The sequence below is a fragment of the Etheostoma spectabile genome, chromosome 2 (assembly GCF_008692095.1).
Source record: "Etheostoma spectabile isolate EspeVRDwgs_2016 chromosome 2, UIUC_Espe_1.0, whole genome shotgun sequence".
NCBI lineage: Eukaryota > Metazoa > Chordata > Actinopteri > Perciformes > Percidae > Etheostoma > Etheostoma spectabile.
Window position 1 is genome coordinate 28,828,577 of NC_045734.1, and position 21,175 is coordinate 28,849,751.

General features: G+C 40.6%; 3 protein-coding genes across 5 annotated transcripts in view; 2 read left to right on the plus strand and 1 right to left on the minus strand.

Annotated features, from left to right (window-relative positions):
- Nucleotides 1–543: 543 nt before the first annotated feature.
- On the minus strand, nucleotides 544–4,764 carry c2h4orf33 (chromosome 2 C4orf33 homolog). Of its 2 annotated transcripts, none has more exons than XM_032536470.1 (6): nucleotides 4,403–4,764; nucleotides 3,864–4,057; nucleotides 2,820–2,880; nucleotides 2,688–2,739; nucleotides 2,409–2,608; nucleotides 544–1,632 (listed from the first exon to the last, which is right to left on the minus strand). In XM_032536470.1, the coding sequence occupies exons 2-6, from the start codon at nucleotides 4,042–4,044 to the stop codon at nucleotides 1,536–1,538; spliced, it is 591 nt and encodes a 196-aa protein (XP_032392361.1). In that variant the 5' UTR covers nucleotides 4,045–4,057; nucleotides 4,403–4,764; the 3' UTR covers nucleotides 544–1,535. The 2 variants fall into 2 exon arrangements, with proteins under 2 accessions (XP_032392361.1, XP_032392353.1); XM_032536462.1 differs by lacking the exon at nucleotides 4,403–4,764 and adding an exon at nucleotides 4,136–4,345.
- A 25-nt stretch (nucleotides 4,765–4,789) lies between these two features.
- Nucleotides 4,790–18,448, plus strand: sclt1 (sodium channel and clathrin linker 1). 2 transcript variants are annotated; one of them, XM_032536404.1, is made up of 22 exons: nucleotides 4,790–4,915; nucleotides 5,420–5,475; nucleotides 6,452–6,519; nucleotides 6,736–6,788; nucleotides 6,918–6,990; nucleotides 7,364–7,419; nucleotides 7,807–7,942; nucleotides 8,170–8,292; nucleotides 8,480–8,545; nucleotides 9,505–9,575; nucleotides 11,252–11,342; nucleotides 11,568–11,659; nucleotides 12,075–12,252; nucleotides 12,462–12,560; nucleotides 14,051–14,122; nucleotides 14,239–14,313; nucleotides 14,408–14,550; nucleotides 14,766–14,958; nucleotides 16,174–16,370; nucleotides 17,085–17,163; nucleotides 17,920–18,015; nucleotides 18,124–18,448. In XM_032536404.1, the coding sequence occupies exons 2-22, from the start codon at nucleotides 5,442–5,444 to the stop codon at nucleotides 18,181–18,183; spliced, it is 2,055 nt and encodes a 684-aa protein (XP_032392295.1). In that variant the 5' UTR covers nucleotides 4,790–4,915; nucleotides 5,420–5,441; the 3' UTR covers nucleotides 18,184–18,448. The 2 variants fall into 2 exon arrangements, with proteins under 2 accessions (XP_032392295.1, XP_032392299.1); XM_032536408.1 differs by lacking the exon at nucleotides 4,790–4,915 and adding an exon at nucleotides 5,186–5,203.
- A 242-nt stretch (nucleotides 18,449–18,690) lies between these two features.
- Nucleotides 18,691–21,175, plus strand: part of dnah6 (dynein, axonemal, heavy chain 6) — a 55,420-nt gene continuing 52,935 nt past the window's right edge. The window contains exons 1-7 of the mRNA XM_032536380.1: nucleotides 18,691–18,937; nucleotides 19,349–19,444; nucleotides 19,576–19,652; nucleotides 19,795–19,974; nucleotides 20,059–20,172; nucleotides 20,517–20,858; nucleotides 21,036–21,170. Coding sequence (XP_032392271.1) covers nucleotides 19,369–19,444; nucleotides 19,576–19,652; nucleotides 19,795–19,974; nucleotides 20,059–20,172; nucleotides 20,517–20,858; nucleotides 21,036–21,170 — 924 coding nt within the window. The 5' untranslated portion in view covers nucleotides 18,691–18,937; nucleotides 19,349–19,368. The remainder of the gene's footprint in view (nucleotides 18,938–19,348; nucleotides 19,445–19,575; nucleotides 19,653–19,794; nucleotides 19,975–20,058; nucleotides 20,173–20,516; nucleotides 20,859–21,035; nucleotides 21,171–21,175) is intronic.

The window sequence follows — 21,175 nt, forward strand, 5'->3', positions numbered from 1 at the left end:
TTTGTGGACTTTGGACGATGGTGATATATTTGTTACCACACCTGCTTCTTTCCATTGCTGTATTAGAGTCAGCAATATGAAGAGATCATATAGTTGCAATGAATATTTTGCTAAAACAGAAAATCATTCATCTACAATAAGAGAAGGAGTTACAGGTGCATCGTTGTCTGTGGTAACTTAGCCTACTTTGGATGTATTGTGAGCTAAACCGGGCAACATGATCACTGTCACTGTGTCACGAGCAAAAGCACTAGGAGTTTGTTTTAGTAACCAACATAAGCATACTCACTTGTATACTTATCCTTATTATTTTAGCACATTTCATAAAATCCAAGGACGCTTGACACAAGCACAGAGGGACAAGTGAAAAAAATAATACATTTCAGTTATTGACCTGCAACCACATTGTAAAGTTATGAAATAGACATATTACATACCTGAAGGGTGGATTTTGAATCATCTACAATCTTGTATTTGTCTCCATCTGTTAACATATACAGTTATCACAAACAATCCCCCCCCAAAAAAACTGACACACTTCACTTCAGCAAAATGTAATCATTACGTAAACATATTTAATTGTAAAAGGAAATCAATAAGGACAGTGGGATGTTTGCAAATGCACTAAATTAAAAGCTTGTCATGACAGAAAGAACGAGATCCAGGGTACAAGCGGCCGAAATGGGTTTCCTCGGGGGGGTGGGGTCTCCCTTAGAGACAGGGTGAGAAGCTCAGTCATCCGAGAGGAGCTCGGAGTAGAGCCGCTGCTCCTTCGCGTCAAAAGGAGCCAGTTGAGGTGGTTGGGGCATCTGGTAAGGATGCCTCCTGGGCGCCTCCCTAGGGAGGTGTTCCAGGCACGTCCAGCTGGGAGGAGGCCTCGGGGAAGACCCAGGACTAGGTGGAGGGATTATATCTCCAACCTGGCCTGGGAACGCCTCGGGACCCCCCAGTCGGAGCTGGTTGATGTGGATCGGGAAAGGGAAGTTTGGGGTCCCCTGCTGGAGCTACTGCCCCCGAGACCCGATACCGGATAAGTGGACAAAGATGGATGGATGGAAGATGTATCTCTAAAGAACAGTATTTTCACTTAATGGTGTGTGTACAGTTGTTTGTGCGCATTTAGTAGCAGTCAGGGCAAAGGATCACAAGCACCTGCTGTGGTTTATTTCACTGTAGTGAAATGCACAGGCTACACAGGAGCTGAATGTCAAAACGAGCATTCCTTGCCACCATCCAGAGTTTAACTGCTGTAGGTCACACTATGCCAAGGCAAATTAAGGCAACGTCCAATACCTTGTGATGCGTGTGTGACTGTGTGCTTGTACAGATGTGTGCAAAAGCTAATACGCTCCGACAAGCTGATAACACATTCCTTGTCATATCGTTTGGCATCATTAACTAATAAAGATTGATTGCCCTTTGTTTTCCGTCAATGAGTGTTTGTACAATTGCCCTGCTGCTGTGGTTTGTGTGTGTGTGTGTGTGTACAAGAGAGAGACAAAGAGAGGGAAAAAAAAAGAGTGTTTTTGAAAAGTTCAGGGCTTTCCATGCCACAGACCAGACTCTGGCTGGACCCAACCTTCTCCCATGATGCTTTGCAGGCGGAAATTTTGGAAATACTCCAGGCGGTGGCTAAAAGACAGAGAAACAATTTGATATAGAATGTGTAAAACTGTTACGTACACACTTTTAAAGGTTTTTTCGTTGGGCTTTTATGGCCTTTAATTGACAGGACAGTTTGAGGACAGGGAAGGGGAGAGTAAGGGGGGGGGGGGATGTGCAAGATGACCTACAATACTTTGTCATCTCCTTTGTCAAACTCTAACATAAACGCTTCAAAAACTTCAAAAGTATTCAAAATATTAAAAAGTGGGGCAGTCCACTGATTTTCCTGATTTTCCAAACATCAGTTCACTTTAATCTAAAATATGTATTTCCCAGTACAACTCTGCTGTGGAAATCAGTTGTAAAATGTATTTTCTGGCTCTGGAGGAAGGTCTCTTAAATCAGAGAAAATAACCCTGATGATGTCATTAAAATAATCCGCATGATGTCATCGGGGTTATCTTGGCTGGGACTTGAGTCTTTAAATTTCCAACAGGAAGCTTTGTTACAAACTGAGGTGTGCAGCAAGATGTTACCAGTACGGGGAAGTCTAACGAAAGACACCATAGAGTTGCATTATGGGAAATGTAGGATCCAGTGTTTATGGAGCTTGACCCATACAGGACATCTTAACCTCTGCTGCTTTTATTGATTTTATACATCTATCATTCACAGTTCCCCCAACTTCATGAAAGTTGCTGGACTTCGAAACAAATCAATGTTTTACTATAAATGACGTCTGTAAAGATGAAGTACAGCACGTGACCTCAAACAACTGTGCTCATATGAATCAGCATACTCACAAGTTGGGTTTTTGGCCTTCCACTATCTCCTCCTGGGGGATGGGGTAGAGAGCCTCATACGTCCGCTTCTCTCCTGAGCCATGGATGGCGTACGAGTTCATCTTGTTGATTTTGGGAGGGAAGTACGACCAGGGGAGGAGAGCCTCCCCCATCCACCTGTCCCCTGTGATCGTAGCATTAAACACCATGGGCAGTTGTTGCTAGAGAAAGAAGAAATGCTTAAACATCTAACTCAAAGTACCGTTGCTCCAATCAATAACTCCCTCGATGTCTGCCTACCTGGAATGCTTGGCCAGCTCCTGACAGCAATAATATCAGATGCTGTCCATGTCTAAAATGAAAAAAAATGTTTATTTAGGACTGCCTAAAAACATATGGCTTAGCAGCTTAACAGCTTAGCTCTGTACTTACGGACAAAACTCCACTTCTAGGTAATTTTCTGTAGTACTATCCAGGAAGAAGGACTCCACAACTGACGATGATGAAGAAGAACGATCAGTGAAAAGATAGTAATAACAATCATTAAATTATTTGAGTCATTTATTTCGAGTTACAGCTCAACAATATGTTAAAAACTTTCACATCGGATATGAAGAACGGCACACCTAAAAGCATTCTCATTATCTACCTAGATCATAATGGGGTTGGTTTCCAATCTAATAAATGATCTTAATGAGGTCAAATATGTGGGGCTCACTAACCGGAAATCGAACGTACTTAAGGTCAATTGGATCGGATTGTTATTACTCAACCTCATTACAGGGTTTAATTGCTCTGTCACAGAAATAATGATAATGCAATTACTATTATGGCCTCATAAACAGAGCTAGTTCCTATAGTCTCTTCAACCTCTTTGGACCATATTCATAATTTCATCTCAGCTTTTACAGTGGCCTAAAATTGCGTTATACAGATTAAATACGAGTATAATAGAGAGCCAAAGTCCCGCCCTTCTACTTCCGGTTCGTGGGACCTATCTCTGAACAAATATGAAAGGGAGTCAATGAGACATAATAATTATTATATTGGTCCAGTTCGAATTGTGTCTGCATTTCAAAAATGATGTGTGTAAATTTAAAAGCTAATTTTACACGTCAAGACATAAATGATCTGACATAAAGAAGTTGAACAAAATTAGGTTTGAAATTAGATATGAAATTCTCAACAGGAAAACAAATATACAGTCTCCAAAATGTTGAACTATTCCCTAAATTATTCATGTAGGCCCTTTAAAAAATAAAAATCATCAGTAAGTATATTAGTAGTTATAAAAGAACCTCTGTCTATCAGTATTAATTAATACATTAATGAATTCTGAAATAAGTACTTTTTAAAAGATCACAATTAGAATCACTTTGTTTATAGAGAGTTACCATGGAGACAGATGTGCATATACTTTAGAAAGGTGTAGTGCTGTATCAGTCAGTATTGCCTGAGTGCCTACTTCTTACCTACCTTCATAATCCCAGAGTCCAGGGAAGGGCTGACTGGGGGGCCCTGCAGGAGCTGCCGGGTCATTGAAGAAGGGACCGAAGATCTCTACCTTCAGCCCCCCTTGTCCCGGAGAGAAATTGATCCTGATGGGGTCATGATTCACTGGCTTGCTATCCCAGGTGTGCTGGATCAAAAACTGCATTTTTGTAAAAGGACTGAAAGAAATATTGAATCAGAATGAGAAACTGCCATGTGACATAATGACACAGCGCGGTAATAAATTGCAAACTCACAGAGATTCACAGCATAGCAAAATGTAAAGAAGTGTCAGAAACTGTAGTCTATGAGCTACCCCCATGTTGTCAAAGCTCCAAAGACTCACTGGTGAAAATACTCCCAGCTGTGCTCCAGCATGTCTTAATATACTCCCTGTTCAGATCTTTAAGCAGTTTGTTATCAAATTGGATTGCTGATATGCAGTTCTGTTACTCAATAACTTGTCAAGATAGTAAAATTGACTTCCTGATATGGAAAACTTGCAACTATCAAAGTGAACTTACTTGGTGCCCAGGTAGTAGGTTTCAGATTAGACCTTGTTGTTATTCTTGACAATCGTTTAAACAAGCTACCCGGAAAACATTGTTTTTCAACAGAAATACAAGCAAGCATAACCACACTTTTGTTTTGTTAGCCAACCATATGAGCATTTGGCCAAGTTCTATCCAGCTTATATTCTATAAATACGTTTCTTTCTTGTTCTGATGAACCAGCCAAGCTTGTCAGGGCGAAAACGTAATCTCTTTCCGTTTAAAAAAAAACTTCATACAAATACTCAAACTGAAACATCAAGATTAGATTTGTTGAATTGAATTGTCCTCCGACTGAAGCTTCCTGACACAGAGCGGAACCTTTTCCCTTTCCTGTTGTGCAGACGGAACAACTTCTGCCGCGCACAATCTTCATTCCCATTGGTTGGTAATTGTTTGCCTCAAAACAGACGGCGGAAAAAACCCGATTATGATATTGTATTTTAAACTACCACGTCTCAAATAATACATTGATATAGCTAACCCGTAAGTTTCACCTTTCCCTAAAAATATATTTGTGTTGAAAGGTTCCCATATGTTTAAAAGACCAAAAGGTTTAATTAGTTAGCTAGCTAACATTAGTTAAACGTAGCTGAGATTAGCTAGCTACCTGGCTAGCTAGCTAATCTCAGCGTTGACGTTACCTGTGGTTACCGCTGTAGCTAGCTATCTAGCTACCTGGCTAGCTAGCTAATCTCAGCGTTGACGTTACCTAGCTAGCTAGTTAGCTAGCTAGCTAGCTAGTTAGCTAACTAGCTACAGCGGTAACCACAGGTAACGTCACCGCAAGCAACCTTGTTGTTTTGTAGCAACTTTAAAACGTCATTGGCGGAAAATATGTGGATTTGAGGAACAGTTTTAACACACTCAAATATTGCATTGAAAACAACAGTTGGCATTACTGACGTTAGTGCGCCCATTGTACTTGCTTGAAATGTGGAGTTAGAGGGGATTTTAACTGGCCAACGCGAACTGTTTTGCTTGTAACAGTTACCCGGACTGCGTCTTCACCATGGAAGCAGAAGTAGAGTTTTTACGTGATCAAGGTAAGAACAAACCAAGGAGGACGCACTAGCAGGTTGTCGACTTCATCAGAATGATCAAAATCCCTTCAAGGGAAGTTTAGCAAGTGCTCAGAAAGAGAATAAAAACAGACTGTACATTCAAAATAAGCCACACACATACTATATTGTAGATCATTCAAGTTAATTATATAGAACAGATAAATATACCCACGACATTATAGCTATTATTAATGAAGAATCTGAGATTAGTATGCCCTACAGTCCTAAATGAATAGGGAAAATGACATAATTGTGTGATGCATGACAAGCTCCTTCAGCGCTGATGATGGCTAATAATATATCCTCTTAAAAACTGACAAAAGGCTCAAAATGACCCGCACATACATGATAGTTACACTGCTTTTGTCAATGGATAGTACGGTCAGGCACATTCAGACATCATAATACCTGCGTTATCAGGATTGTTCTCCTTTCACTGTCAAGTTGCTCTTGTGTGCCTGGATCATCTGGCCACGACAGCAATTATGCAACCGGGGCCAATTTGTTGAAACTGCAGTGTTTATAAAATGCTTTATGAAATGCTTTTACTCCTCTGCCTAAATGTAGGACTACGTTTTCAGTCTGAAAGGCTGGATTAATTATTGCCTACTCTATCTAATCTATCATCTTTGCTGCCAGTGCCTTATTACAAATGTGTTCTTGAAATTCAGTCATGACCTGTCTCTATTTCCCTCTTTTTTTTCTTTTTTTTTTTAATTTGAATAACTTTTGAACTGCAACACACTAACTGCTTTAACTTGACTTCTAAGATGTTTCTAATGATTTCTGCTGTTGTGCTATAACTAATAATTGAGTGATAGTGTTTGAAATTAGCATTTTGAAAATAGCCGAGTTGGGTGGGGAAACTTGACCTATGAAATGTAGAGCAACGTGTGTGTGTGTGTGTGTGTGTGTGTGTGCGCGTGCGCGTGCGTGCGTGTGTGTGTGTTTTTTTCAGTCCACAGATTAAATTCAGCTCTCAGTCAGTATCAGTATGGCCACGGTACTCAACCCACATCTTCTCAGGTACAGAAACATCTGTAAATATCTCTATAAACTGACAAAGATTCAGCGTATAATTTGGTATCTCCAGTAAATAACTGGTATGCGTTTGACTTTGTTAGGAAATTATTTGACAAGATATACCATACACATACAGAAATTTTGAGTATTGAGTTGAATTGAACATAACTGGATACCCCATCATGCTAAACCTCCATATTCTGCATTTTTGCTCATCAGGTTGAGGAGGCCAGACGGGCAGAGTCTTCTACACCTTGGATCTCAGATAGAAGGTCAGACATGCGCCATTAAAGTCTTTCTTGTATGACAGTCTACACATTCTTGTTACAAGCCCTAGTTATGAGGACACTGGAGAGCAAAAAGCTTCTTACACGTGTCATGATTTTTCATCCTCGTTGCAGTATAATGGCTCCACTGATAGCGGAGTACGATCGGCACATGGATGAAATGACTGAACAGCTGCAGAGATACCAGGTGAAAAACACTGGAACACTGAGGCACAAATTCAATTTCAGACAGTGAGATTAAATATTGGAGAACCTCACATATTACACATCTTCACTTTATCTACAGACATTTTATAAATAAACTGTAGATATATGCTAAAGTACTGGCATGCATACACTAAATATCTTGGAATATGCCACATTGTGTGAAAGCCCAATATGGAGAAGATGGAGCTGAGTTTATATCACATGAACTGAGTTTGTTTTAATGAGTAACTTGTGGTTTCTCTAAAGAAAAAGAAAACATCCAGACTTAAGATTGAATACAGGTTCCCTAAATGTATCAGGACGTCCTAACTAATCAATAACACTCAGTGTTTGTCTACTGTTTAAATCAATAGGGGCTGATGACAGATGTCAAAGTGAAGTTGGAGAGGGTTGTCAAGGAGAATGAAAGGTAAAAAAGCGCAAATGGTGTCATCATATGGAGAGTAGCTACACAACATGAGACAGAAGCAATCACTTAACACATCAATAAGCATCAACCAAACCTTTCTGTCATTAGAGATTTTCTTTCAGAATATCACATCTATTGGTTTTCTAACCTTTATTATTATTATACATTCACTGTAATATGCTATGCTTGAATTTGTGCCCCACCAAACATAAGGTAACGGTGAGTAGCAGTCGAGTAGTTATTTTAGTTTAGTTCTTTATTTACTGTACACAACAGCCAAATACAGTTTGCTTGTTTGACTGCAATTAAGGTTGTGATATTTAACTTAAAAATACTACATTTTTTGTATTATTTTAGTATATCCTTATTAACCCTCACCTTTACCAGGCTGCATGCAGAGTTGAGGGACTCTGTTGAGAAACAGCTGCACGCCCTGCCGGTGGCTTCAGGAGTGAATGGCAGCACCCTGGAGGAGGACGCTGTCATCAGAAACCTCCAAGAACAGGTCCAGCTGTGTGAACAGGTCTGCATATGCCCATATGTAGTCTTACATTGCCAGACCCACCTCCACTGCGGAGGAGGGGGAAGAAAATTTAAGAAGAAGAAAATTTAAGCTGTTCTCTTTTACAGAGTCTAGTATCTGTTCTACAGTAGGTCATGTCCTGATTCAGGCTCTGAATACACAGAGATGTAACACGTAAGCAACATTTCACTGAGCATGTCTGTCTATTTGTATGTGTATTTGTTTAGGAGCGGGTGCAGGCCATGGAGCTGTGGCAGACTGCAGCCCAAGAGCTAGACCGCCTCCAGCAGACCTACCAGAAGACCGTCTCAGATGGACAGATCCACGATGCTCAAAGGCAGCAGCTTAAGGTTCAATATTCCCACGTTTACATGATTAGCCAGCACATGATTGCCAAATCAACATTTCACCACTAGATGGAGACATTATATTAGAAATTAGTTTAATTACAGCAGTTTGGCCTCAGTCAATGCTTGATATTAGCATGAGGTAATTACAAGCAGTTCATTTTTATTTAGTGCCTTTTTTCCATCACAGGATCAGCTTGTTCAGTTCCAGCAGCACGCACATAAACTCCAAGTGGCCAATCAGAAACTGGAATCGGTAAGTGACGGTTAATTAAAAGCATGTTAAATTATTGCCTCCTAATTAGCCATGGGATCGAAATGCTGTGAGGGTCTCGGAAAGTAACCCTGCTTTCGTAATTAATCTTTTAACTAAATTTATCGGTTTCAAAATCACTCTGGTAGTTAGCCAGAACTGTCTTGGCTGCATAATGGACTGTCAGCTTGCTCGGTAATCCTATAACTACTAGCACATTCTCTCTCTCTCTCTCTCTCTCTCTCTCTCTCTTTCACCCACAGTCACACATAAATATACACAGCGTCAAACTGTTTAGGCTCTATTAAGACAGTTATCTGAAAGGCTCAACATTTATAGCGTGGCAAATAAGGCATATAGAATATCGTGCATATATTTATTTACACACAAACCCGTGCACACACATACACATATATGCCTGGTGGTTAGGACACAATTCAGTGCGGGAAGAGACAGTAATACTATATCTCACCGATGCATTTTTAATGAGAGGGCATGCCTTGGGCATCCCCTTCTCTGACTTCTAATACAAACAGCTTTTTCAGTTGCTGTAAAGTCGATTGTCTTTGTAACCATGAATGACTGACAGTCTCCTTAGGCTTAGTTTTTATAGGACTTAGAAAGCTTTGAGAGATAAGATTTTTATTGCTATTATTATTATTTTTTTAAGATTATTAATTGGGCATTTTAGGCCTTTAATTTCACAAAACAGATGAAGGCATGAAAGGGGAGAGAGAGGGGAGAATGACATGCAGCAAAGGGCCGCAGGTCGGAGTCGAACCCGCGGCCACTGCGTCCAGGAGAAAACCTCTTTATATGTGCACCTGCTCTACTAACTGAGCAATCCGGCAAAGAGAGAAGGTCTAAGGGAAAGTTGTTCTTTGAGCTAAAGTTCAGTGTGTGTGTGTGTGTTTGGAGTCATGCCACACAAATGGCAGTCTTGTCTCTCTTGCCACACACAGACCAGCCAGCAGTTCCTGAAGACGGTGACAGAACAGAGCACAGAAATGGAGGAGCTACACAGCCAACTCAGGTAACTAAATACATCAGAGAATCAAAATGGCTGCTGGCACATGTCTTGCTCTGTACACGTACTCTGTGAGATTACGTACTGTGTATGTGAAAGGTTTGAGTTAAAGGAATAGTTCAACATTTTGGAAAAAAGGCTTATTGCTTTCTTGCTGAGAGTTTGATGAGAAAATCCATACCACTCGCTATGTCTGTACAGTAAATTTTGAGCTACAGCCAGGATCCACTTAGCTTAGCACAAAGACTGAAAACAACCGAAAAAAGCTGTAGGTTTAGGTAACGTAACCCGGTGCTAATACGACACTAGACAACCGGGATCTACCGGACCGAATGGTCAATGAAATGCCTGCGCTGCACTCTGGTGGTCCTAAAAGGACATGCAACAGAAGCATCACTGTATGTGATGCTAGGTAGCATAGCACTTAGAAGCAGCTAACGTCAGCCTACTGTTAGCTATCAGCGGACTTAAACACGGTTAAAATGCCGAAAACTAAACTGTATTTTTTTGCTGGAAAGGAGTCCAACACCTGCACTTTTTAAGTTCATGGTGGATTCAGGTGCACCTCAAAGAACTCAAGCTGTTATTGTAAAGTACCCTTTGCCATCTTGTGGTTGTTTTTTTGTTATTTAACATCAATTAACTAATAAAATAATAATAATAAGTATCAGTTTAGGCACCAACAACGTTTTAAAAATATTGTTTTAGCGCCAGTTTTGGAAAAAGCCCAAACGATACCCAATCTTAAACAGCTAGCATGGCTCAGTCCAAAGGCCACTAGATCCACCTGAAAACACCTCCAAAGCTAACTTATTTCATCTAATTTAAACAAGAAAGAGAATTAAGTGTATTTCTGAAAATGTCTTAAAGGAGAATTCAGGTCAATTTCAACATGTAGAGTGCTAATTCTAGCACTGTTGGGTGCTAGAGTTACCCATGTCATTATAAATGCCTGCCCATGTGCAGTGACTCCTTCTGAGGGAACACAATGAATCTGACAGCAGTAGATGTGAAAGAAATGCATGAAAGGTGTGCTAATTCAGCTCTGTTTAGTCCCTGTGTTGATACTGATGAGCTTCAGTGCCGTCTACAAACTACAACACCGAAAAGAGATACAAACATATTTAAAAAAAAAAAATAAGTCTATGCTTTTTTTTAAGTGCTGTAGTACAACTAGCAGGAGACACGTTATAATTGAGGTAAATTGATAGCCTGGATATTTTTGTTTTATCTCTTTTCGGTGTTGTAGTTTGTAGACGGTCCCTAAGCTCTCAAGCTGCCTCTCAACACAGGAACTAAACACAGCTGAATTAGCACAACTTTCATGCATTTCTTTCACATCTCCAGCATCAGATTCACTGTGTTCACTCTGAAGGAATCACTGCACATGGGGAGGCACTTTTAATGACATTGTGAACATGTTTAGAGGCAAAAAACATGTTTAAAACTTGCCCTGTTTAAGCCTGTTGGGTGCTAACTCTAGCAGGAGGATAACTCGGTGTAGGCAGCACCCATTGGTTTAGTTTTCCTCTCTACTGACAGACCTCCAAATGTACAATCAACAGAGCTATGTGTTGGAATCGACCGGAATTCTCCTTTAATAATTAATAAGGGGACTTTAAAGTGAAGAAGGCAGACAGGGATCTATGTTGTTATATGCTTGAAGTGTCTCCCTGGTGTAGGCAGGCCAAAGCTGAGCTGAGGACGGCCACAGCCAAAGTGGATGAGATGACCAAACTGCTACAGAATGTCCAGGACCAGATGCAGAGACGGGTGAGTGAAGATAGATCAATAAAAAATACACGGAATTAAAAAAAAATATATATATAGGGAACACCAGTTGATTCAACTTTTTAATAAATATAACATTTAACTGATTTTGTGGGGATTGTTTGCCTGGGGCATGCCTTTGGGCTATAGTGACCAGTGTTTGTCATTATTTTCATTCCAGTTAGTTAAGTAAAAATAATCATTAGACGTGTGTGTGTATATGTTTAGGAGGAAGAAGTGGCAGACGCTCAGGGCCGAGAGGACGCAGCAGACAGACGGCTCCAACAGCTTCAGGCGGCCTTGAGCCAGCTAGAGACCAGGTGAGCACAAGTTCAACTGCTCCTTCACCTGCAATCCCATTTCACCCTTTTTAAAACCGTTTTTGTAGAAAAGTTTCATTTATTTATGACGTGTATGCAGCATTGTGAAATGGAAATTGTATTAAATCTTAATAAATTGTTAAGAATTACTGCTTTTTTTTTCCAAATGGGTCACTTGACATGATCACACCACATTCTGTTTTTCAGTTCAGACCTAACATATATACTGTAGCAGGAGTCCAACACCAGTAACCAGCTTCAGAAAGAACAGTTACTGAGCTTTATAGAAATATTTGCAATGTCTGAATGCTTTGGGAAGTCATGGAATTTGAGTGGGAAAAAAGACAGGGAATCAGCAGTTCCCTGTCTTTTGCTCCTTGCTGCTGGTACTCACTCCTTTTTTCTCGATTGCCAGACTAAAAGCTGCATCTCAGGAGGCTGAATCAGTTCGCAGAGATCAAACTGTGTGGGAGAGAAAGGTGGGGGCACTCCAGGCACGTTGTACCACCCTAGAAGAGGAAAAGTATGACGCCCTGGCCAAAGTTCGAGAGAGTGTTCAGTTGGCTGAGGAGGCTGCACTGCAGAAAGACCAGGTGACTGCAGTCACTGTCTTTGTCTCTTCCTTTCTGTCTCTGTCCCTTCCCTGTTTTTTTGCCTTTTTCACTCCACAAGCCTTTCCCTTCAATCTGTTCAGCTGCAAGATACTCTGACAATCGATCCTCTGTGTCCACATCCTTTCAGCACTTGAGAACTTTGCCCACTGAAATGTATAGCTGTGTCTGTCTTTACCCTCTCCCTTTAGGCCCTGTTAAGAGAGAAACAGAAGATAGAGGAGCTGGAGAAGACAAAGGAGGCCATCAAACAGTTTATCCAGGACGCTGCAGTCCGCACCAGAAAGGAGGTGCAGAACAAGATCTGCTGGGCTGTTTCTGTAGTAGATATCCTACTGAAACTTCATGAAAAAAATCTAGCTGTTGAAATAGGCTTTACAATCTAGAAAATATCTCAGAATCACCATTTATTCCACTAAATGCCCTCCATATAATTTAACTAATATAAACATATTATATAACTTAAAAGCACTGGATGACGTTGAGATAGAGCCAACTCTATATTTAAGTTCTAAAATATTAATATCTGGAAAAACTACAGATAACACTGGATGTTTGATTTATTATTGGCCTTACATGAAGGCACAGCCTCTGCCTGTAGTGATGTACTAATCCAAAAGCAAAGCAATGCTTTTTCCCCCTTCCTAACCTCAGTGGGGGACATGTTGATTAACGCTCAATTAATGGGTCTTCTTCATCAAGCCCTTCAGCTGTTTAAATCCTGTTATTGAAGCCTAGTATGACTGCATCGCTGGCTGTCATCTTAGTCCCTGGCTGGCCTTCAACAAATGATTTTTTACTGAGGATGTGTTTCACTCTATGTAAATTGCGTTTGCCTTTTTACCTACCAGGACATTTTCTTGGAGGTTGAGGTTAAACATTCCAGCCAAAGTGAGGCAATTTTTTCATCTTCACTTAAAGTATTGAGGCAAGCATGTGTGAAAATGAATTCCAAAACTGCTTACATTGCTAGTCATACCTCAGGCTTGCTTGAAGATTTAAGTACTACTCACACTTATGAATGAGGGTTAAAATTTCCCAAAATAGAGTTGTGTTCACAGTTATCCACTATCCTGACTCAGATCACCTGTAACTTCAGGAGTTTGGACCGGTAGTAGTGCTATGGAGCAGTATTTTTCAGGGTTGTTCCTATTTTCTAAACACAAAGTCCCGCTGACGGTTTCTACTATTCCGAAATGTAACCTTGTTTATAAAGAAATGGGGTACCTTTACAGATGCCTCTTAGAGTTTCCTCTTAAGAAAACTGTGCATGAGAACTAATCAAACAAGGCTCACTCTTAAAAACAGTGCTACTAGTGGTCAAAAACTTCCCAGGGTACCTTAAAGGAAGTTTTGTTGCTGAAGAATAATGAGTGAACTCCGATTTGTTAGGGTTAAGGCTACTTAAGATTTTCCTGTATTCTCGAACTGTGAAACAGACAAAGAATGCAATTTTTTATTGAAATTATAAGTCAATAAATACATTACAAAGTTCCTGCTAGATGTTAATTTGCATCTTGACCTTTAACGTTTTCATTATATATTCATAGATTCTACTCTCTGCTTTTTGTTTAAAAGCATGTATCGCTTTTTCACACGTTATCATTTCCTTTATTTGTCTGCTTTTCATACAATATGCACAGTCAAAGCAAAAGTCTGAATATGGTAACTTTCTTAACCTTAACCTTTGAACTTAAGCTGTTTAGTCAAGTCGCCAATTCAGGTTCCTACTTTGTGCGTCTAATTAAAGTTACTGTCTATGATTTTTTTTCTTTAACAGGTGGATAATGTGCGCAAGCATTGCAATGTTCAAATTGACCGTATGGCCGAGGAGCTGTCTGCACTTCAGCTGGTAAGAACCTGCCCCATTAGGGACAAATCCTTTTCAACATTACACTAAATCCCTTCTGCTCGTGTGTTTTTTATTCATTCTGACTCTCCTTGTTCTCTCTTTCCACCTCTCTCAAGGAGTGTGCAGATAAAGAGTCTCAGATTGAAAGGTCCCGGCGGGAGAGGAAAGCTGTAGAGGAGGAGCTGGAGAAGGTCTCCGTGAAAGCACAAGAAAGACGCTGGTAAAGCCAGCTGCAGAGTTCTAATAGTGTTTGATTGCATGATTGTATAATTGTTTTTCTTTTAGGTGTATAAGGAGGGCAGGGCAGAGCCAGAGTTCAGGAAGATTGATGCCCTTCACCAGAGGTGTCTAGATGCAGAGAGGATAAAGGAAGACATTAGTCTCACCCTGCAAAGCACACAGAACAAACTGAGGAAGATGGAGATGGAGTAAGTGTAATTTAGCATTGTAGGCTTACTCTTCGATAGTTTGAATGAAGCACATTCATGGCAGGCAAGTTAAAGCTCTCCGCCTTAACGCCAATCTTTCTCACAACAGCAAGGGGAGTGGCTTCATCTGCTGACAATGATGCCATAGAATAACATGTTGTCCTCTTCTTTTTTGTCTCTCTCACCCCGTCCTTTGTTGATCCGTCCGTCTTCAGCTACAGTGAGGAGCTGTCCCGGTGCCAGGAGGAAGTGGGGCGGCTGCAGGGCTCTCTGGCTGCAGCCCGGGACGACTGTGTCCGAATCAGCGAGGAGCGTCTCCAGCTGCAACAGGAGAACCTGCAGCTACGCAGGGAGATGGATGAGCTGCGCAAGGCCTCCCTGCTGGTCCAAAGGAAGGCCAAACAACAGGTAACCCATTGATTGATAGAAAAGGAAGGAAATAAAGGAATAGACACTTCAGGCACTCACATGTAGTGGAGCAGGAGCAGTGCAGAGCAGCCATTTGTGCCAGATAGACTGAAATATAATCAACCTGTCAATAAGGTGCTAACATCTTCAGTCAAGGGCATGTCCTTTTCCTCCCACACACAGGCCTGTTCCTTTTTGAAAGAAAAATTGATAGTTTTTGCTTCTACAGAAGTCTGTTTTTAAAAGCATATTATTCAATAGGACAAAACCATTTGACCACCCAGTCTTATGTATAAGTGCTACATATGCTTCCATACCCAAATCCAATTTTACACCTATAAGTATCAATCTTACACCTTTAGCATTCATTTTTCCTGGTATTTGGTCATAAACCAAAATATTGGACTGATTTAAACGTTGACCTACTGTAATGATGATGCTAGATGAAAATTCAGAGGATCCCTTTAGAGACATTGGAAACTGGCAGGGACTAAGCACAATCTAGGACAGGAGGGCTCTGCAGTGGATGATTAAATCCTCCCGGGAAAACATGGATATCCATCTACTGAGCTTATATTGGTGAGACGAGGTGCCTGTGCAAAGCCTAAATAACATTAAAAGACAATACCTACCCCATCAACTGCTTGTTCACCCTGCTGCTACAGTATTTGGTAAGAGATACAGAAGTATCCTCTGCGGTACCACCAGACTAAGGCGGTGAGACTCCTCAACTCCTGTACTTTTTCTTTGGTTGCATAAAGGGACCGTAAGTTGCATTTCATTGCCTAACCCTGTGTTGTAGAATGAGAACAAATCAACCTTGTGAAAAATATCATCAAATGAGACAATTGTGATTGGTTTAAAGAAATGCCAATGAACCAGATCACGTTTTTCTCCCGTCCCGGAATGCTATGTGGACTAGCCAGACCCTCCTCCACAGCGCTGTGTAGGAATGTCTGACAATGCAAGACTAGTATTTCTTTAAACCAGTCACACCCCTCGTGGGCGGCGTTAAGCCCGGATGACGGAGATGGCGAAAGGGAAGGGACCCTGGCATGTCAGAGAGAAGCCGGAGTTCAGGCTTTATCCCAGCAACGTACATCCGTTGAGTCAGACTACTAAAACAGGCTATTTGAATCTTCTTCATCTAATTAAATGGATTTTGGACCAGCAAAATGATATCCACCCAACCTCACTCTGCTGCTCTCCCCCCAGTTGTCCCAGATGGAGCAGGAGTACAGCCTGAAGGAGCAGGGACTTGACGCACGCGTGCAGGAGCTGGAGAAAAGCAGCCGAAGCTCCAGTGTTGATCTGACGCGCCTCCTCACAGCACAGCAGAAAAGTACCCAGCGCTGGAAAGAAGAGGCCAAGAACCTTGTTCAGGCCTTCGAGTCTAAAATCACAGGCCTCAAGTAAGAACTTGTAAAGGCAGATTTAACATTACTAATGAAAGAAAAGACAGACACAAAACCTTCATTGAGAAATGTCCCCGGGGACTAAAAGGTTTCCAGTTTAAAGCCTTAAAATAGAAAAGAACCATACACTAAAACAATTAAATAAAAACAAATGTCCTGCTCTAACATCTGTCACTGGGACTTTGCAGGGTTTTTTCCTTGTGTAGATGAATGTAAAGAAATGTAGTGCTCAAAAAGAGCACACAGCCTAAGCAAACATTATCTGGTTAAATAAACCCTGCATAATGTATCTTCAAATGATAACCTGAATGATAATGGAAACTTGAGGGTAACTGACAGACTGCAACAACAACATAATATGATACAATTTAAAATAAGACTATTTATTTAATACAATTCTCTTTAAAGTGCATTATAATACATTCTTCTGGTACTGCCTGAAGACTGTTTTTTTATTCTATCAGTTTTATTACAAACAATGGATCAAAGACCAAGCAGCAGCAGCAGCTAAAGTGGAGCAACAAAGATTTCGATCACAGTTGAAATAAACATTGACTTACCACTTGAAGTTGTTTTTCCCTCAGCGACAGCCGTACTACACTGAGACCTATTGGAAATATTAACCATGTTGAAACACTTGAAAATAAAGCTTTGTAAATGCTTCATCTCCAAGAGAGAAGTGGCTTATCTCGCTTTTTTTCTGTATTTCAGGTCAGAGCTGAATCGGCAGAAGCAGCGTTCCTACGAGCTGGAGATGCAGCTTGAAACGGACCATGATACTGTTGCTGAGGTTTGTGTTACACACACACCCCCACACAGCCCTGCAGCTTGATTTACATTACAAGGCAGTTTAGTGTAAAAGGAAGATGAAACACTGAGCAATTCTTTAAAAAGAAATCTGGTCTAAGAGGAAACGTAAGATGTTTGTCATGCACCGTAGCGGTCCATGAATTTGAGGCCTGTCAAGCTGCTGCAAATGTCAGGCCTCCTTTGTAACAGTGTGCTCAGAAACACGGCTACAGACAAGAAGCAGGAGGCATTTTACTAGAAACCTGCAACATGAGCGTCACAAGTGCCAAGCAGCGTTACATAAACAGCTGGGCAAAGTTAAAATGTAGGCAGTCCATCCTATGGACTTAAACAGGATATTGAACTGTCATACATGTACTGCATACATGTGAAATAATAAATATTTAGGGGTGGAGTCATGTTTATGAGAATGATGGGAGCTGGCACACACTGTGGGTCTTGTGCCCGGTCAAAGGTTCAGAGAATGTGTTAGGATGATGAACAAAAATAAGTTTGTTTTCTTTAGTAGAAAAGTAGTGATACTAATAAGTAAAGATTAACTCATGTCTGCTTATCTATAAATGCAGAGCACTTGTCTATTAACAACAGCCTGAAAAAAGTATGTATTTGTGTTTAATGATAAATGCACCATATGTTCCTTGGTACCTGAGTGCATTGAAAACAAAAGCTTAGTGAACTTAGTGACTTGTAGTTGTTTGACTACTTGTGACTTAATGGTATGTGTTTGTTTGTGCAGTATGAGAGACAGTTAGCAGAGTATCAAGAGAAGACGAGTCTTCTCCAGAGACGATTGACACAAGCTGAACAAAAGGCGACCACTGCTACCCAACAGGTATGGGTACTCTTGGCTCCTACATGGAGAGACATGTCTTATTCCAGTTTTTTGTTATCTGTTTGAATACTGACATTATGTATGTGTTATGCTGGGTTTTTCTTACAGCTCAATTTGTTGGCATCACAGCGAAGAAAAACTGCCATGGTGGATCCAGAGACTTTCTAACAGTAACTGTCACTGCATTGTAATACGTTTTATTTGTATTTAACCTTGATTTAACCAGGAATTAATCCTATTGAGATTCAGAATCTCTTTTACAATATTATAGAATGTATAATGTAGACATGTGTGTTTAGAGCATGTTGCTCCTTTTTGTAAATATGATGTCAACATTTTGGCCCTTTGATTAATAAATGGCAACATATTCTAATTTTATACACTAATGTTGTTTGTCTGATGTTTGGTATGTAAAATAAACTTAGAACAAAATAAAAAATCACCGTAGTCTATTTTGTGTGTGTGTATATGGAAATCAAATGTTTGGGAATTAAAATGCTTTTTTCCTTTTGTCAAACTGCCAAGGGGTTAAAAAAAACTCCGGGGTGAACCATAGGCAGTCGTGAAAACCTATTTGATACATTGAGTGTCTCACCGAAACGGTCAAACACACAGCCATTCTATGCCAGCAACGGTTTTATGTTTGACGGGAGACAATTCTGTTGCTAGGAAACCGTAAACCTCAGCTCCATAGACATAACGTTAACGCTAATGTCTCTACTCAGCTCTAGCTAAGTCCGCTAAAGTTACGGTATATTAGCTTTCTCAATAGTTCAAAACGTTGGCTAACGTTAAGTCACATCTAATATGTCGGAACGATACCCAGTTTACCTGTCGAAGACTGGCTTTCTTAATGAGGCGAAATGACGTTACACAGATAGCAGCTAGCTAGCCAAGCAAGTTGAAAAAAAGTTTGCTAACGGTAAGTTAACGTTAATTAACGGGAGTTCGTTTGCATTCATTAGCTCACGTTATCTTTAACAACAGTTAAGTTACCTTGTCCACAATTGCTTTTTGCGCATTAGCGTTATTGCTTAACGTGTGTATTGTAACTAACCTAGGTTAACAGCTTGCTAGCGTTAATGGTATGTGTGGGAATGTTCTGGGACCACAAATTGGGCTAATAGGGTCCGCAATATTTGACCTGAACTTTTCTAGGTATCTGGCTAACGTTAACGTTACTTAAAGTAATAAAGGAAATACTTTTTTATCTTTATATCACTTTTTGTTTGATCAAAAAATAAAACTCTAGCCGATGTTACTAAAGTAACGTTACTACTAGCTTATGCTAACGTTACATTCCAATTTATTGTCCTCTGTGCTGCTGTCCCAGAGCCTGAGCGGATACATGTCATGGCCTCTGCATCTCCATCTCCGAGTGACTCTCTACTGAACCTCCCTGGTCAAAGCAAGGAAAAGAATTCCAGAGGTAGGCCAAGCTATCATAGGGCATTTAGGTAGTTACTCTGCAAATGGTTAGATATGTATCACATGCTATACATTATAGCCAAAAGGCATTGGTTTGTCAACTCTTAATTCAATGTTGACATGCTGTCACAGAGCGGGTGCACATGCTCCCTGAACTACAGAGCTCCACCATCCTACCAAGGCCCCCGCTCCATGTTCAAGACACACAGGTGAGACTGAGAAAATATCAAATACCATCTACTGTTCACCTAATTTAGCACTCCCCAAACTATTAATATAATTAGTCAAAAAGTAATTACAGTATGCAGGTGTGGGTCTTTTGTAAATATCAATGTCTTCCCCCTTATCTAGGTCTTGCTGAATAGGAGTGTAAAACGGAAACACCCCAGCCTCCAACACTTACAAGCCCGTGAGCAGATGTATTTTCCGGGCTGGTACACTCAGTCGCCTTCATCTCAACAAACAGAGCCGCCACACAGGCAGCGTCAAAAATATCCTGTCCACCTACCTCCTCTGCAATCCACGACCAAGGTCAGTGACGAGAATAAGCATTGCTTTAAAGATGTCTCTAGCGCTTGATGGACAGGTTTCTCAAAAGGATCTCTACAATTAAAGGCAAATCCAGGCGGTTACACTCAGTCACCTTCATCTCAACAAACCGAGCAGCCACACAGGCAACGTGAAAAAAAACAACCTGTCCACCTACCTCCACTGCAATCCAGGAACAAGGTCAGTGATGAGAATAAAGCATTTCTTTAAAAATGTCTAGTGCCTGATGGATAGGTACCACCAAAGTATCTTCAATTAAATGTTTGTATACATCAAAAATTCTGAAAAAAAAAGACTACCATTAAAACTGGCAAAAGTATCAAGATTTCAAGCTCACTTGCCAGTCTAATTAACTGGTGACTAAATGTAGCGTAATATTAAAAGGGAAAATCAAGGTCTTCTGGCAGAAGCTTGATAAACCCTTCGTAAAGGCTCAATTCACTGTTTATTGCCTTTTAAATGAGCCACTTGCAGGAGATATTAATCTTTGATTGTGTTGCTCTTCCACTCCTCATTTGTCCAAGAATGTGCTGTCAACCCCAAGTCCCCCCAAACGGCCCTTTTCTCTTAAGAGTGATGGACAGCTGGACGATCCCTCCAAAGTTATAGTCTATAACTACAGTAAGGATGACTATTTGATGATAAGCCATGAAGGTGTGGTGTCAGTGTATGAGGAGGAGTATGACTTCATAACCCGTGAGCGCTGGGAAGAGGAGTACGAGTACCACTGCAAGCTGATCCGCATCCCCTTCTTTGCCCTCTTCAAAAAGTGGAAACCATTCTATGTCTGGCGCACCAAAGTTCGCAGCAAGAAGATTCATTTGACCAGGGAGTCCCTCCAAAACCGTTTGTTTTTTGTCAGTCAGGTACGTGACAGTGTGTATAAATTGAGATCTGGATTTTGTCTCAATCTGTCTTTATGGTCTTGAATACAGAATGCACACTGTAAATATGCCTACTGAGGGAAACATCTTAAAGGTTTATACATTTCAATTAATGTGAGTAGTGCGGATATTGTTTTAACATTTGCATATGTCTTACAGCCTCTACGTCCTGCACTGATAGACATCAGGAAAATGTGTTACCAAATCAGTGACACAGGTTTGTGTCACATGGAGAAAAAACACACCTACACACTACAGGAGTTTCAGGATGTCCAGGACAAACAACTGCAAGAGGTGCT

What these genes read in the sequence shown, in the direction of transcription:
- c2h4orf33 (XM_032536462.1), bottom strand. Translation starts at nt 4,200, where the DNA reads ATGGGGGTAGCTCATAGACTACAGTTTCTGACACTTCTTTACATTTTG. An exon ending in TTGCTATGCTGTGAATCTCT is followed by an intron (nt 4,058 to 4,135) that starts GTGAGTTTGCAA and finishes TATTTCTTTCAG; the next exon opens with TCCTTTTACAAAAATGCAGT. An exon ending in GAAGGCCAAAAACCCAACTT is followed by an intron (nt 1,633 to 2,408) that starts GTGAGTATGCTG and finishes TCTGTCTTTTAG; the next exon opens with CCACCGCCTGGAGTATTTCC.
- sclt1 (XM_032536404.1), top strand. Translation starts at nt 5,442, where the DNA reads ATGGAAGCAGAAGTAGAGTTTTTACGTGATCAAG. An exon ending in AGGTCCAGCTGTGTGAACAG is followed by an intron (nt 7,943 to 8,169) that starts GTCTGCATATGC and finishes GTATTTGTTTAG; the next exon opens with GAGCGGGTGCAGGCCATGGA. An exon ending in GAGCTACACAGCCAACTCAG is followed by an intron (nt 9,576 to 11,251) that starts GTAACTAAATAC and finishes TCCCTGGTGTAG; the next exon opens with GCAGGCCAAAGCTGAGCTGA.